We start from the raw sequence: 17,786 nt of genomic DNA on the forward strand, positions 1-17,786 counted from the left end.
TAGGAGAAACACATAATGTAGATGATGGGTTGATGGGTGCAGCAAACCATCATGGCACGTGCATACCTATGTAACAAACCTGCAGGTTCTGCACATGTATCCCAGAACTTAAAGTATGTTAATTAAAAAATTATATATATATATATATATATATATGGAGTAGACAGTTAATTTTTTTGTTAAGCAAGTAATTCTCAGAAAGGTGCTATGTGGGGAAATGCTAAAATAGAGGATGCTCAGCATAAAGGCTAAGTAAAAGAAAAACATAAGAAATAAAACACAATGAACAGCTATATACATGCTGAACTTTTAAGATCTGAGCTTCATATTTAATTCAATTTGTCACTCTGAGGTTTAGTCAAAATGGACTTTTCAAGCAAGCTTTTTCTTCTGCCAATCTGTCAAACCACATGAAAATATAGATGATGAGTATAAGCAAACAAATAAAATCTGGGCTGGGTGTGGTGGCTGACACCTGTAATCTTAGCATTTTGGGAGGCTGAGGTGGAAGGATTGCTTAAGCTCAGGAGTTGGGAGACCAGCCGATGAAATCTCATCTCTATTCAAATTTTTTTAAAAATTAGGCATGGTGGCAGTCCTGTAGTCCCACCTACTCACGAGGCTGAGGTGGGAGGATCACTTGAGCCCAGGAGATTGAGGCTGCAGCTAGCTACAGTTGTGCCATTGCATTCCAGCTTGGATGACAGAGTAAGGCCCTGTCTCAAAAATAAATCTGTATTCTGATTGTAAAGGTAACATATACAAAAAAAAAAAAAAAAAAAAAAAAAAAAAAAACAAGGGTAGAAAATGTGGATTATCAAAAAATAAATAATCTATTATAAACTATACCAGCCAGAGAACCCTATTGTTACAAATTTTGTTTGCAAAACTGATACCAATTCTGGGGAGTCTAGGAAGATAAAACAGCAATTGCAAAGGTGCAAAGGCAGGAAATCATATGAGACTTTCAAGAATCTGAAAATAGAAACTTGGAATAAAAACCTGAGGAGGACAGGGAAATAGTAGAAGATGAGGCTTCAGTTGATCATAAACCACATCTTCCAGTTGCAGATCCATAAAATGTGGTTACCATAGGTAGGTTAATTTTATCCATGCTTTACTAGTTGCTTCCTTTATCAGCAAACCGTCATTGGTTCATGAAAACTGCTCCTCTGCAGATCTAGCCTTATGGTGGCTTTCTATCCTCTTGGCAGGAAAGGAAAAGTGACGTGTGTGTTTGTGTGTGTGTGTATGTGTGTGTATTTAGTATAGTACATTTTTAGAAATAACTTCCTATTTTCTCTAAATAGAAATGATTGAAAATAAAATATTGTTTAATAATATTTGTAAGTGGATTATTAGTTTTTATAAATTTTTGTACGTTTTTACTAATTGTAAAATAACTTTCTCATTTAAATTAAAACATTTTAGAAAAGAACAGTCTTAAATATTATTGGTAAAATACAAATATCTTCAAGATGTAAAAATATGGTCTAGATTACACAGGTCATGTACTACATTTACTAAATGTTTTAAGGTTGTAAACTACTTTTTTTGGCCTTTTAAAAACTGTCAACTTGCCTACTTCACAAATGATAAGGTCTAGGAACATATGGAAGTAACCATGCCCCTAACTATACTGGAAGGAGTCAAACTCTACCTACACCTAGCACATAATTTAAAAAATTTACCAGGTTTTACATTCAGGTTAAAAATTGCTAAGAATTGCCTTTACGACATACAATTGAGACCAATGAAAATATATTTATATACAAGGTGTATAAAAACAGTAAAGCATGTTTTAGTAAAAGATAATAAGAAGACATGAAAACGTACATTTTTTCTAAGAATACAAAATTGCCTTAGATAAGAGAAAACTGAAAATTTAAACAAATTGGAGAAAAATTGTAAAAATATTACAAAGGAAACTGTATGAACATATTGACTAAATTCAAAAAGATATTATGTACAAACAATCTTTCAGACCACAGTGCAATCAAAATAGAACTCAGGATTAAGAAACTCACTCAAAACTGCAAAACAACATGGAAGCTGAACAACCTGCTCCTGAATGACTACTGGGTAAATAACGAAATGAAGGCAGAAATAAAGATGTTCTTTGAAACCAATGATAATGAAGACACAACATACCAGAATCTCTGGGACACATTTAAAGCAGTGGGTAGAGGGAAATTTATAGCACTAAATGCCCACAAGAAAGAAGCAGGAAAGATCTAAAATTGACACCCTAAAATCAAAATTAAAAGAACTAGAGAAGCAACAGCAAACAAATTCAAAAGCTAGTAGAAGACAAGAAATAACTAAGATCAGAGCAGAACTGAAGGAGATAGAGACATAAAAAACCCTTCAAAAAATCAACCCAGGAGCTGGTTTTTGAAATATTAACAAAATGGACCGCTAGCAAGACTAATAAAGAAGAAAAGAGAGAAGAATCAAATAGATGCAATAAAAAATGATATAGGGGATATCACCACTGATCCCAGAGAAATACAAACTACCATCAGAGAATACTATAAACACCTCTACACAAGTAAACTAGAAAACCTAGAAGAAATGGATAAATTCCTGGACACATACACACTCTGAAGCCTAAAGCAGGAAGAAGTTGAATACCTGAATAGACCAATAACAAGTTCTGACATTGAGGCAGTAATTAATAGCCTATCAACCAAAAAAAAAGTCCAGTACCAGACAGATTCACAGCTGAATTCTACCAGAGGTACAAAGAGGAGCTGGTACTTTTCCTTCTGAAACTATTCCAAAAACAGAAAAAGAAGAAGTCCTCCCTAACTCATTTTATGAGGCCAGCATCATCCTGACACCAAAACCTGGCAGAAACACACCAAAAAAGGAAAATTTCAGCCAATATATCTGATGAAAATTGATGCAAAAATCCTCAATAAAATACTGGCAAACTGAATCCAGCAGCACATCAAAAAGCGTATCCACCATCATCAAGTCGGCTTCATACCTGGGATGCAAGCCTGGTTCAACATACACAAATCAATAAACATAATCCATCACATACACAGAACCCATGACAAAAACTGCATGATTATCTCAACAGATGCAGAAAAGGCCTTTGATAAAATTCAACAGGATTTTCATGCTAAATTTCATGCTAAAAATTCTCAGTAAACTAGGTATCAATGAAACATATCTCAAAATAATAAGGGCTATTTATGACAAACCCACAGCCAATATCATACCGAATGGGCAAAAACTCAAGCTTTCCCTTTGAAAACCAGCAGAAGACAAGGATGCCCTCTCTCACCACTCCTAATCAATATAGTATTAGAAGTTCTGGCCAGGGCAATCAGGCAAGAGAAAGAAAGAAAGGGTATTGGAATAGGAAGAGAGGAAGTCAGATTGTCTCTGTTTGCAGATAACATGATTGTATATTTGGAAAACTCCACCTTCTCAGCCCAAAATCTGCTTAAGCTGATAAGCAACTTCAACAAAGTCTCAGAATACAAAATCAATGTGCAAAAATCACAATCATTCCTATACACCAATAACACAGAGAACCAAATCATGAGTGAACTCCCATTCACAATTGCTACTAAGAGAATAAAATACCTAAGAATACAACTTACAAGGGATGTGAAGGAACTCTTCAAGGAGAACTACAAACCACTGCTCAAGGAAATAAGAGAGGACACAAACAAATGGAATAACATTCTGTGCTCATGGAAAGGAAGAATCAATATCATGATAATGGCCATACTGCCCAAAGTAATTTATAGATTCAATGCTATCCCCATCAAGCTACCACTGACTTTCTTTACAGAATTGGAAAAAACTACTTTAAATTCCATATGGAACCAAAAAAGAGCCTGCATAGCCAAGACAATCCTAAGCAAAAAGAACAAAGCTAGAGGCATCATGCTACCTGACTTCAACCTATACTACAAGGCTACAGTAACAAAAACAGCAGGGTACTGGTACCAAAACAGATGTGTAGACCAAAGGAACAGAACAGAGACCTCAGAAATAACACCACACATCTACAACCATCTGATCTTTGACAAACCTGACACAAACAAGCAATGGGGAAAAGATCGCCTATTTAATAAATGGTATTGGGAAAACTGGCTAGCCATATGCAGAAAACTGAAACTGGATCCCTTCCTTACACCTTACCTAAAAATCAACTCAAAATCGATCAAAGACTTAAACCTAAGACCTAGGAGCATAAAAATCCTCGGGGAAAATCTGGGCAATACCATTCAGGACATAGGCATGGGCAGAGATTTCATAACTAAACCACCAAAAGCAATGGCAACAAAAGCGAAAATTGACAAATGGGATCTAATTAAACTAAAGAGCTTCTTCACAGCAGAAGAAACCATCATCAGAGTGAACAGGTAACCTACAGAATGGGAGAAAAATTTTGCAATCTATCCATCTAACCAAGGGGTATTATCCGGAATCGACAAAGAACTTAAACAAATTTACAACTAAAAAACAACCCAAATGAAAAGTGGGTGAAGGATATGAACAAACACTTCTCAAAACAAGACATTTATGCAGCCAACAAACATATGAAAAAATGCTTATTATCACTGGTCATTAGAGAAATGCAAATCAAAACCTCAATGAGATACAATCTCATCCCAGTTAGAATGGCAATCATTAAAAAGTCAGGAAACAACAGATGCTGGAGAGGATGTGGAGAAATAGGTACACTTTTACACGTTGGTGGGAGTGTAAATTAGTTCAACCATTGTGGAAGACAGTGTGGCAATTCCTCAAGGATCTAGAACTAGAAATACCATTTGACCCAGCAATCCCATTACTGGATATATACCCAAAGGATTATAAATATTTCTACTATAAAGACACAGGAACATGTATGTTTCTTGTGGCAGTATTCACAATAGCAAAGACTTGGAAACAACCCAAATGCCCATCAATGATAGACTGGATAAAGAAAATGTGGCACATATAGATCATGGAATACCATGCAGCCAGAAAAAAAGGATGAGTTTGTGTCCTTTGCAGGGACATGGATGAAGCTGGAAACCATCATTCTCAGCAAACTATCACTAGATCAGAAAACCAAACACTGCATGTTCTCTGTTATAAGTAGGAGTTGAACAAAGAGAACATGTAGACACAGGGAGGGGAACATCACACACAGGGGCCTGTCTGGGGGTGGAGGGCTAGGGGAGGGATAGCATTAGGAGAAATACCTAATGTAGGTGATAGGTTGATGGGTGCAGCAAACCACCATGGCACATGTATACCTGTGTAACAAAACTGCACGTTCTGCACATGTACCCTGGAACATAAAGTATATGTGTGTGTGTGTGTGTGTGTGTGTGTGTGTAAAAATCAGAGAAAGATCCTACACTAAAGTTTAACATAGGCTAGGTCTCATTCATTATGATTTGAGATTTAGGCTTCCAGCTTTAAAGAATGTTGCTTTAACCTTCTCTTCTCCCTTTACTTTGGACTGTTCATTCTGTAAGTTTAAGTAGACTATCATTAAGAAAAAATGCACAAGTCAAATGGTTTGTTATCTGCAAAGGGCTCATTGTGGCATCTCACCTCACATTTCCAGGCCCCACACACATGGCTGTTCATGACCACATAATGACCAAAGTACACTCAGAAATGGAAGGCAATGTCTGACTTCTCTTTGGTTCCAGTATGGGAATCATCCACCTGTGACTGTGGGTCCTTGCTGAGCTCAAAGCACACAGCATGTTGGGCACACACTCCACACACACCAACCCTTTTCCACTTTTTCCCAGGCCAAACAGGAGCCTTCTTGATGACACTGCAGGCTTTGTCCCTGTGGGGCTGCTTCAGCTCCTTGTACCCTTCAAGAGTGAGATGCTCTGCCCCTCATCCCTAGATTAAAAACTGAGACACAGTGACTGACTTTGGCCTATGAGTTGTCCATTTACTGAAAATTTAATGCCACTTGGTAAAGAGCCACAGCCCCAATCCTCTGAGTATCCTTCTCCCCTAGGCCCCATGACTGGCCCACAGTGCAGCTAATGCAGGTTTCATGCCTGGTGCAGGAGTGTCTTTAGGACCTGCACTTGGATGATGCCTCCATCCTCCAACTAGACATTTGCGCACCACTCACGCATGAGGTGAGCATTTAGCAAATATTCTCCTTTCTCTTCCATCATCCTGCCATGGACCATGGGGTACTCACAAGAAAGTAAAAACATTGTCCTTCTGAATGTCACAGAACCAATAGTCAACGACACAGGTCATGTGTGTGACACCTGCTATGGAGATTGAGAGTGAGTGAGAAGGGAAGGACCAGGTGTGGACTCCCCTCCTGTAACAGATTCCCATGGTGCAAGAGGCTCAAGATCGAAGGGCAAATTCTGAGGACTGCTCCCCCGACACTACCACAGTCAAGGTTTCATATTTTTGAAGAAATTGGGGGCCTATAGATAAGAGCAAGGGTTCTGGAGCCAAGTTGCCTGGATTCCAGTTCTGATTCTGCCTCTTACTTGCAGTGCAATCTCAGATCCATAACTTGAAGTCTCCCCACCTACGTTTCTCCAGAACAAGGAGGAGTATAAGGAGTTCCTACTTTGTAGGGTTTTCCCAGTAACAGAGGAGTTAATATGTGTGAAACCTTTGCCCTAATCCCTGGTATGTACAGGGCCGGTTAGGGGTTACACCACAAAATGGGGACCGTCCTTGTGGGACACTAACCACTAACCTGCATTCATTTTCATCTCTGAAACAAGACCTGAGGATGTAAAAACAGAGAAATTCACCCAGTGAGAATGCTTTTATAAAAATAGGGAAATAACAAAAGAACAGAGAACCCTTGTGTGTGGAATGAATATGCAAATTACAATTTTTTTTATGTTGTTGTCTAGTTTTCTTTTCTTTTTTTCTTTCTTTTTGTGGATACAGGGCCTTACTCTGTCACCCAGGCTAGAGTGCAGTGGCATGATCAGAGCTCACTGCAGCCTCAAACTCCTGGACTCAAGTGATCTTCTTACCTCAATCTCCCGAGTAGCTACAAATGAAAATGCACACAAACAGGCTTGGCTAGTTTTTAATTTTTTGGTACACACAAGGTCTCACTACCTTACGCAGGCTGGTCTGGAACACCTCCCCATGTGATCCTCCCACCTTGGCCTCCCAAAGTGCTCAGATTACAGCCATGAGCCACAGCCTCTGGCAAGCTGTTGAATAGTATCCACTGTAAGTTCTTCCTGAACTAAAACTAAACTGGTTATTTCTCTGTTTTGGATGATTCTGTCTCTAAAACCATGTCCCCCAATGTCCTTCCCTAGTTAGCCAGAATCTGCTCACACTCTTCTCCCAGAATGGGATAAACAGCTTGGGCTGGGAGACAGAGACAGACCTGAGGCTGGAGGCAGAAGCTGGTGGTCCCTCTGTGCAGATCCCACCTGAAGAAACAGCCTCAATAGACTGTGTTCCTCTCTCCCACTCTGCTTGGGAAGAGGCACCTGGGGCTTCATGCATTCTGCTCTTATGAATGCTCAGAGACGAGTCCTCAGTAACTCATGATCCCCAATATCCCCACTAGTTCTGCCACCCGGGATCCACATTGACACACATGGGAAGATGCACAGCTGCTTCATCTGAGGCGCTGCTGTGTGGGGAGGAACCTTCCCATGCACAGAAGACCACATGCATGTTCACAGCTCAACACCCAGTCACATCGCAGCACACATACCCACAGTCACACAGAGCCAGGCCACTCACTGAGTCACACAGGCCTGCTCACTGTGCATATAAAGATGCTCATGCACTGGTCTGGCTGTGTTCACACACACACTCACATCACAGTCATGAAGACAAAGCACAATCACTGCCTTACATTCACTCACACACTCGCTCATCCTGGTGGGCTGATCACGTCCCACCTAAAGTCACATCATCTCAGCAGAGTTTCCTCTCCTCAGACATCATCACATGCCCACAGAGGGTTACACTGATCCAGGGTTCACACACCACACCCCACAAGCATCTCAGATACCATTACCCCAGTGTCTCTCTTCCACACCCCTACCATTCTCAGTAAATCATTCACAATGGAAATGTTCATATTTTAATCTCATAAAATCTCCCTCTTTCCTTTTTTAGGGTGACCTGAGATTATTGAAGGCTGTGCCTTTTCAACTCATGGGTAAGAGTAATATTGTTGTCTCCCTCTGGGTGACTCTTCTGAATTGTGTCCAGTATTCTGTGTGAATCTCTTGGAGTTGAAGCATTTAAATGATCCCTGTCAGCCCTGCCCTTTGGCTTCATTCCTGATTCCAACCACCCTCCAGCAAGGTTTCCCTGCAGAGTGAGAAGGGATGGAGTGTCAGAAACAGACTCATTCACAACCACACCTGTTTGCAACCCTGTGTCTGTGATGCAGCAGAAATGACAGTGAGGGGGGTACCAGGGGAAGGAAGGAGTCACCAGGGTAATGCACAGATCAGGATGATGGAGTTAGGGTGAGGGGTTGTGAAGTCCAGCCTCCATGCTTATGAAGCCTTTCCTCCACTGTGCAGAATTCACCTGGAATGCGTGAATTTTTCTCATTTGTACGATATTTTAAAAATGGGAATTCTCAAGGCAGAACAGCCAGCCCTGGAAAAAAAATTCTCTCATTCTCTTCCAGAGGTTCTGGGAGACCATAGACGTTGATCCTCAACAGGACCTTGGGAGAGAGGTAGAGAGAGTCTCTGTGTCATCCTTACCCCATCCAGGCCCCTTGCCTTTGCCAGGTGAGGGCCATTCATACTCCATCTCCCACACACCTGGGCTCCGTCTACTCTCTCATTTTTCTCTGGGTGTCCATGTGCAATAAAATATCAGAGACTCGGATTCTGGGAGAAAGGTGAGATTCTAAGTGTAGCCCTTGATGTGTGTGCTACTTAGCTCAAAACCTGCATGAAGACAGGGACAGGTGCAGGTGATCAGACTTCAGCTACAATGCAGTCTTCACTTGGGGTGGAGGAGTCAGGGACCCCTCCTCAAGTTCTCTTTTTGCTATAACAGAAAACATCCTTAAAATCTGTATAGGAATTTAAAGAAGAAATGAATTCAAATCCCTCTCCCTCCCTCCTCTCTTTTTATTTTACTCTTCAGTTTTACTGACTGTGAATTTAAACTATTTTTGAAAACTTGATCCAAGTTAACAAAAAAAGTTTATTATGACAAATTCATGATTAAACTAGCACTCATGTAGCCACCACAATTGTAGTCATGGCTTGTTGCTAACACACATGGATGCCTATGTGTTCCTTCCCTACCACGTGACCTTCTTGCCCCTACTGGCAACCATGCTCCTGCCTTTCTTTTTTGCTTTGCTTTAGTTTTATCACTTTGTTTAATTTTGCCTGTAGGTGTTTATCTTGAATTTTTTTTTATTGGGTCATGCATCTTTTCTAAAACATTTCTGTTTTTAGGATTCATCTATGTTGCCATGTGGAGCTATAGATCCTTCCTTTTCACTTGTCTCCACTCTGGAGTTTTATAAATTGGCCAAGACATACTCAGCAGTTTACTCTTGATAGATATTGGGTGACTTCTAGCTTGAGACTAATGAAACAATTGCCTTCTCTGTGAAATTCTCCTGATCTAATGCCGATAATTTCTTATTTCAAGGAGAGTGGCCAAAAAGCCAATTGAATCCCTCAAATGTCAAGAAGGTGTCTGCCTTTCTGACTGGTGAATAGAAATAAATTGTCCAAAATAAACACAGAGACCTACTGGGAAGACAGGGATCAAGACACTCTGAGGATTAAAGTCTTTAAAGCATTTCAGATGGAGGGGGCTGGCCCAGAATTCTCCCCAAATGAGACACTCCAGGGAGAACATTTACTCTTGATAAGGCTGGGGCATCAGGAGGGGTTTTCTGATATCAGTGGTTAAGATTTACTGGGTGAGGGGAGGCAGTGGAAATGGAGATGTCCTAACCTTGTGTCTGTGGGTGGAGATGAATGAGGCCTAAAAGAGAGACCATTAGGGAGAGCTGTCATTTTGTGTCCTGATCAAAGGGTTTGCCTTCTATCCATCTATGACCAAGATTTACACGCCGTAAAGTAGTATCTCCGCTTGTCACTGTTTGAGCCTACAGCTTCTTCTCTGTGAAGTGACTTTTTCCTTTCTCAGTCTGCAATGAGGATGGGAGAAGGGCATGGTCACCGATGAGCACTCTTTAAATGAACAAATCTGATTTCTGCATCTGGGCTCTACCTTTCGAGAAATGGTGTTGTATACCCCTTGTTCCTGAACTGAGGGGACGAGCATATGAGTTTCTTTCTCTGGTGATTTTCTTCTTGGCATTTTTCCTAGTAAAGTGAAGGGACATATGAGATTTGGGGTTCAGGTAGGGTAGCGGGAGCCCCCAAGTGTTCCTACTCCTCTGTTTTCAGTGTAAAGAGTGTGGTTCCTACTCAGTTCTGCTCAGCTCAGACACAGCCCCACCCACCCTGTCATGGATCAGTTATTCAAGCCCCTAATCCCATTGCTTACACCTCAGTGACTCATATGAAATTGGGTAGGGTTTGTTCAGAGTGTCTGACATATAGTTGATGCTATAGAAGGACGTGGTTTCTAATGTCTTCTCAGACATTTTAGTGGCCTTTTCACTTACTTTTTGTGTCTCAGGAAGATTTATCCCCCTTGACTTGTTCACACCATCCATAAAATCCCCCAAGCCCTCTTGATGATGACCACTTTATCTTTCTCCCCATGAAAGCAAGAACCAAATTCTGTGAAGTTTGATTAAGTTTTAATGAGCAAGAATAAGGATTGAAGTGAGAAAAGATCATGCCATTAGCTGGCTTTGGGAATCCCATGCTCACGTAGAGACAGGGATTCCTTGGCAACATGAAGTCTGGTTATCTCTCTCAATTGCTGACCTCAAATTTGGTCAGGGAGATATCTCTCCACACTTGCACCATCTTCACAGCCTCAGGCGGGATTCTATGGTCAAAGGTGTAATAAGCTTGGCCATTGACCATTACCTACAGAAGGAAAAAAATACATCAGAAAGACAGTATTCCACCAAACAAGCTTTCAGCCTGCTCTCTATGGTGTCGTAGTACCTGAAACATCCAACCAGAAAATGCCTCATTATATATCTGAACCCAGTAGACACACTTCTTTTTTACAGACTACCTTTTGTAACTATCTGAGACAGTTGCTCACTGCATTTTCAATGTTTCCTCTCATTTCTCCAGTGAGGCTCTATCACTCTGTGTCACATGGGCCATATTTGCTCAGTCTCCTCTCTATCCTGGAAGATCTCCAAGGCCAGGGACTGTGTTTCATAAACTTGAATCCCTGCATCTTGCACAGGGCCAGCCACAGGGTAAGTGCTCAGCAATGTCCACTGAATGCATACATTTCAGTTACATAAATTATGACTGCAACTTGCTGCTGATGACCAAGTTTCTCTCTGGAATGGCTCATATTTGAGCTAGTGGTGGCAAGGAATGAAACTCAAGTGTTCTTAGAGAGGTGGGGCTGGATTAATGTTACAAAACATAGGATATTATCTTTAACAGCCTATAAACATAGAAAAACACCTCTGACTTTAATCTGAATAAAATGTGAATGTTTTGGCCTACCCATTTGAAATGTCAGAAAGTTTGATCACATTCTTTATTACTGAGGCTACACAGGGAGTCATATTTTAGGTTTCATTCTCAAATTTAAAATCCATACAACTTTGAACCAGTTATTCCATTTCTTTATAATCATGTTCCAATATAAATAGGGAAAAGTTGGCAATGACAAAAGGGTTTATTAGAAAGCTTAATACAGTAATATTTGTGAGAGCAAAACATTGGAAACCAACTCAGTGCTCTTGTAAAGGGTCAAGTACAGCAAGTTGAGGAAATCCTTCTAGGGGAATATTATGTAATCCTTAAAAAATGAGGCAGCACCATGGATAGATTATTTCTCCAATATATATTCTTTGAGTACAACTCAACTGTCATTCCTAAAGTGTAATGTGTAGAGACATTGATACCAGCATTTGTTTAAAAACAAATAAAAATGTATATATGGGTGTATGTATATGCTTCTATAAGGATAGACTATCTATGGAAGAAGAGTAGAGAAGCTAGTAATATTGTTCTGAGGATTGGGATTGAGGAGTGAGAAGAAGTCTTCATATTGGACTGACTAAAACAATTTTATTCATGTGTATATCTTATCCATTTAGCTACATGAAAATTTAAATAACATTATAAGGAGAAGATAGAGGATATTCTCCATTTGGGGAAAATGGCAAGTGAACCAACATTGACCGTGGTCAGATATGGGAAAAGAGCTGAGGATGGCAGTGCAAGAAGAAGTGATGGCAGAGCAAGCAACAACACTTGTTGAATGAGATAGGGAAATGATAAAAGTAAAGGGAACCCCTGTGTGTGTGATAAAAAGCCTGGGACAGGGGGAGTTATGGGTGATGAAAAGCCGGGGACAGAGGGAGTTATCTGGAGTTAGGGCATGAAGAGCTGCCTCCTGCTCTGACAGCCCATGGAAGCTGGGTGCGGGGAGCTCCTGGGGTGCTCACCTGGTACTTATCTGACAGCACTGAGATGCTCAGTTCAAATTCTTGGCCATCCTGAAAGGGCATGTTCTTGGATTCCACCGGCTTCTTCCAGGCACCATACTCACGGCTGTTCATGACCACATAACAGCCAAAGTGCACTTGGAAATGGAAGGCAATGTCTGATTCCTCCTTCATCTCAGTGTGGAAATCCACCTGCAGATGTGGTTCATTGCTGAGGGCAGAGCACACAGTGTTGAGCAGGTCCCTTTCTTGTGGGGCACACACAAGACACACACACAAGTCTCTTTGCCCCTTCCGTGGTCGAGCAAAGACTTGTTGGTATTCTAGGCCTTGTCATTGTGGGGCTGCTTCAGCTCTTTGTGTTCTCCATGGGTGGAAAGAGATGCTCCAGCTCTCATCCACAGATGGAAACTGAGCCATAGTCACTGACTTGGTCACATGAATTGCCCATTTTCTGAATATTCTATGCCCTTTAATAGATAAAGTGCCACAGCCCCAAGCCTTGAGTGTCCTTTACTCCTAGACCCATGACTGGCCCCCAGTGCAGCTGCTGTAGGTTTTGTTCCTGGTGCTGGAGGGTCTCCAGGACCTGCACATTCATGGTACTTCCATCCTGCCAACAAGACTTTCCACATGACTCACACATGAGGTCATCCCCTTAGAAAATGTTCTTCCTCTTCTCCACCTCCCATCTTTGCACCATGGAGTACTCACAAGAAACAGACAAGCGGTTTCCCTTTGATTGTCACAGTAGAACCAGTAGACAAAGACACAGCCTGTGTGTGTGGCACCTGCCAGGGAATTGAGAGTGGGTGAGAGAGGCAGGGCCAGGTGTGGCCTCCCCTCCTGTTACAGATTCCCATGGTGCAACCAGTTAGAGATCAAACAGTAGACTCAGGCCTCCCTGTTCCCACCCTACCTCATTCAGGACCCCATATTTTTGAAGACAGTGGGGCCCATAGTTAAGAGCAGAGCTTCAGAAACTGAGCTGCCTCAATTAGATCCTTTATTGTGCTGACCACTAGCAGTGAGATGTTAACATGTTTTGAACATTTTTTTTAGACAGGGTCTAATTGAATCACCCAGGCTGTAGTGCACTAGCACAATCACAGCCCACTTCAACCTCAACCTCCCAGGTTCAAGCCATCCTCTCACTTCAGTTTCTTGAGTAGCTGAGACTATTGGTCCACACCCAGCTAATTTTATATGTATTTGGAGAGTTGGGGTTTCATGATGTTGCCCAGGCTGGTCTGGAACGTCTAGGCTCAAGGGATCCTCTTGTCTCAGCCTCCGAAACTCCTAGATTACAGGGGTGAGCCACTTTGCCCAACCAGCAAGGAGACCTTAGATCTATTGCTTAAATTCTCCCTGCCTCAGTTTTCCCAATACAAAGATGATAATCCGAAATACCTACTTTGTATCATGTTTTCAGTTATACAGTAGTTAATATATGTAAACCCTTTAGCCTAAACCTTGGCATGTATAGGGCCTGTTGGGGGTCCTCTATCCGAACAAGGAGGGTCCTTGTGGAACACTGACCTGCGATCATCTTCAACTCTGAAACTGTGAAAACAAGATGTGAGGATGTAACAGTACAGAGATTCACTCCAGTAAGAAACAACAACTTTGGGTTAGTTTCAATTTGAGAATAGCTACAAATAATGACACTATAAACATTTCTGTATAGGATTTTCCATAAACTAAAGTGTTTACTTGGCTAAAATCTGGTGAGTAAAGTGTTTCTGTTTGTTTGGTGATTTTATGTTTAATTTTATGGGAATAACAAACTATTTTCCAATGTAGCTGTATCTTTTTACATCCCTCCAAGCATTGTTTGAGTGTTTCAGGTACTCTGCATCTTTTCTAACTTGAGATTATGAGTTTTATTTTTTATTATCATTTTAACCACTAAAAAAAAAAAAGAAAGAAACAACACTTGTTGAAAGAGAGAGGGAAACGAACAGGAGAGAACAGGAAACCCCTGTGCGTGGGAGGTACATGCATCACAATTATCATGGGCAATGGACGTCCTTCCCAGAAGGGGCACACATTGCTGAGAGCACAACCACAGTACTTGCACAAATGAAGATTGTGGGTCAGAGAAGTTATTGGCTAGAATCTATAAATGGATGGTATTTTTCTTTTTTGAAACAGGGTCACACTGTCACCCAGGCTGGAATGCAGTGGCACCATCAAAACTCACTGCAGGCCAGGCGTGGTGGCTCACGCCTGTAATATCAGCACTTGGGAGGCCAAGGTGGGTGCATCGCTTGAGGTCAGGAGTTCGAGACCAGCCTGGCCAACATAGAGAAACCCCGTCTCTACTGAAAATACAAAAATTAGCCAGGAGTGGTGGCACATGCCTGTAATCCCAGCTACTCGGGAAGCTGAGGTATGAGAATCGCCTGAACCCGGGAAGCGGAGGTTGCAGTGTGCCGAGATTGCACCACTGCACTCCAGCCTGGGAAACAGAGCGAGACTGTCTCAAAAAAAAAAAAAAAAAAAAAATTACTGCAGGTTTGAAGGCCTGGGCTTCAGTGAACCTCTTGCATATGCCCCCCAGCAGCTGGAACTACAGGTATGCAACACCACATTCAATAAATTTTTAAATTTTTGGAAAGATGAAATCTTGCTATGTCTCCCAGGCTGGTCTACCAATCCTGGCCTGACATGGGCCTTTCAATTCGGCCACCCAAAGTGCTGAGATTACAGGCCTCAGCAAACATCTTGATGAATATCCACTGTAAGCTCTGCCTTGTACCTTCCTGGTTTTGGATGATTCAGTCTCTTAAATCAAGTCCCTCAATGTCCTTCTCTAGCATCCTGGCACTCAATGGGAAGGCCAGGCTAGGGTGGGAGACAGGGAGATACCTGAGGCTGGAGGCAGGAGCCAGTGGTCACTGTGTGCAGATTCCACCTAAGGAACCATCAGCCCCATAGTCTGTTTCTCACCTCCACTCTGCTTGGGAAAATGCACCTGAGGATTCATGCATTCTGCTCTCATAAGTGCTCAGAGATAAATCCTCGGTAACTCAAGGGCCCCAAGATCCCACAAGTTCTACCACCGGGGATCCACAGTGATGCACAAGGGAATTTATACACCTGCTTAGACAGAGTACTGCTATGTGGGGAGGAACCTTCACATGCACAGAAGGCCACAAGCATGTTCCCAGTTCAACACCCAGTCATATTCCAGCACACACACCCACAGTCACACAGAGCCAGGCCACTCACTGAGTCACACACACCTGCTCACTGTGCATATAAAGATGCTCATGCACTGGTCTGGCTGTGCTCACACACACACTGACATCACAGTCATGAAGACAAAGCACAGTCACCTGATTACAATCACTTACACACCCACCCATATCCTGGAGGGCCATACACATCTCGTCTAAAGTCACATCATTTTTAGCAGAGTTTACTCTCATCAGACACCATCACATGCTCACAGAGGGTCACAATGTTCCAGCGTCCACACCCCCTACCCCCCTACCCCACAAGCATCTCAGATACCATAGCCCTAGGTTCTCTCTTCCACATACCCGCAACTCTCAGTAAAGCATTCACAGTAGAAATTTTCATATTTTTATCCCATAAAATCTCCCTCTTCCCTTTTCTGTGTGACCTGAGATTATTGAAGGCTGTGCCTTTTTAACTCACAGGTAGCAGTGACATTGTTGTCTCCTTCTGGGTGGCTCTTCTGAATTGTGTCCAAGCTTCTGTGTGAATCTCTGAGTGGCAGAATTTAAATGGCCCCTGTCAGCCCTGCCCTCTGGCTTTATTCCTGATTCCAAGCCCCTCCCAGGAAGGTTTCCCCACACAGTGAGAAGGGGTGGGGTGTCAGAAACAGACTCAGTCACAACCACACCTGTTTGGAGGCCTGTGCCTGTGATGCAGCAGAAACGACAGTGAGGGAGGTACTGGAGGAGGAAGGGATCACCAGGGAAATGCACAGATAAAGATGATGGAGTGAGGATGAGGGGTGTGAGCTCCAGCCTCCATGCTTCTCATGAAGCCTTTTCTCCACTGTGCAGAATCTACCAGGAAGGTGTACATTTTCCTAACCTGTGCAATGGTAAAAAGCTGGAGATCTTGGGGGCAAGGCACTTGGCCTTGAAATAAAATCCTCCTCCTTCTTCTCCAGTGGTTCTGGGAGAGCATAGATCTTGATCATTCGCAGGACCTGGGGACAGAAGTAGAGAAAACACTTGTGTCTTCTTTACCCACCCTCAGACCCCTTGGCTCTGCCAGGTGAGAGCCACCCCCACTCTGTCTCTCAGACACGTGGGCTTATGTACGCCCTCTTACTTCCCTATTTCTTTTCATGTGAATCAAAATCTGAGGCTGTCGTTCTCCTACAGATTCTTGGAGAAAGGTGAGATTTCTCACTCATAAGTGGGAGCTAAATGATGAGGATGCATTAGCATTAATATTAGTTGTGCTTGACCCAACAATAAATTCCACTTTCCCTGATCTAAAACCTTGACAATTCATTTCCAAGCACGCACGCCAAGTTTCAGCTCATATAAATCAGCACAATCACACAGTTCTTTTGGTATATAAGGTATTTCCTTAAGATTAATTTGTAATGTCATCCCACTGCATTCCTTGGGCTTTGACTCTGGGTATGGACATGGAAGCAATGAAAAGGGTCAGAGGCCACAATTAAGGAGCTTTGGAAACCCCGTTCTAGGCGACCGCCCTCACACCCTGCCCAGAACTGTAGCTTGTAAGAAATTACCACAGAAGGGAAAGAGGAACTGCTTTTCCTTGCAACAGATATGCAATAGAATTTTGAGTAATATCCCAGTTATTCATCTGAACTGGGGAAGAAATATCAGTTCAGGGCGTCTGGCCACCTAGTAAGCTGTGGATAAAGATGTTGATGTTATTTCCTTCTCAGGCATTCCAGCAATCCTTTCAGTGATCCAGAGAGATTGATCTTCTTTGACTTCCATATCCTCTGCACAATAGCCCATACTTCTGCTAGTTACAACTGTTTCTTCAGAAATCCATTATGCCCTATGATTTGCTTTCAGTCTTTATTTTCAACTATGTCTTTCCCAGCACACACTGTTCCCCTGAAAAACTTTAGGTTTTGTGTATGAAATTATATAATATCTGGGATTTGCTTTAAAATAATCTGGGGATGACAGTTCTCTACTTTTGCAAACATTTGAAATTTTTTACAATACAGTTTTTAATTAAGTAGCCAGTGTATAGACTA

The 17,786-nt window shown here is 42.0% G+C and overlaps 1 protein-coding gene across 1 annotated transcript; it reads right to left on the bottom strand.

Moving 5' to 3' along the window:
* Positions 1-5,634: 5,634 nt before the first annotated feature.
* LOC129021064 (galectin-10) lies at positions 5,635-16,274 on the bottom strand. The gene is made up of 7 exons (XM_054466139.2): positions 16,220-16,274; positions 13,268-13,344; positions 12,554-12,764; positions 10,893-10,997; positions 10,225-10,319; positions 6,654-6,745; positions 5,635-5,849 (listed from the first exon to the last, which is right to left on the bottom strand). The coding sequence occupies exons 1-7, from the start codon at positions 16,232-16,234 to the stop codon at positions 5,635-5,637; spliced, it is 810 nt and encodes a 269-aa protein (XP_054322114.2). The 5' UTR covers positions 16,235-16,274.
* Positions 16,275-17,786: the final 1,512 nt, after the last annotated feature.

The sequence above is a fragment of the Pongo pygmaeus genome, chromosome 20, assembly GCF_028885625.2.
Source record: "Pongo pygmaeus isolate AG05252 chromosome 20, NHGRI_mPonPyg2-v2.0_pri, whole genome shotgun sequence".
NCBI lineage: Eukaryota > Metazoa > Chordata > Mammalia > Primates > Hominidae > Pongo > Pongo pygmaeus.

Bases quoted from the DNA above. Each gene is read 5' to 3' on its own strand.
- LOC129021064 (XM_054466139.2), bottom strand. The intron at 10,998-12,553 runs GTGAGCACCCCA...TTCCTTCTGTAG, and splicing joins TGCTGTCAGATAAGTACCAG to GTAATGGTCAATGGCCAAGC. The intron at 10,320-10,892 runs GTCAGCAATTGA...TCACTTTACTAG, and splicing joins TCTCCCTGACCAAATTTGAG to GAAAAATGCCAAGAAGAAAA.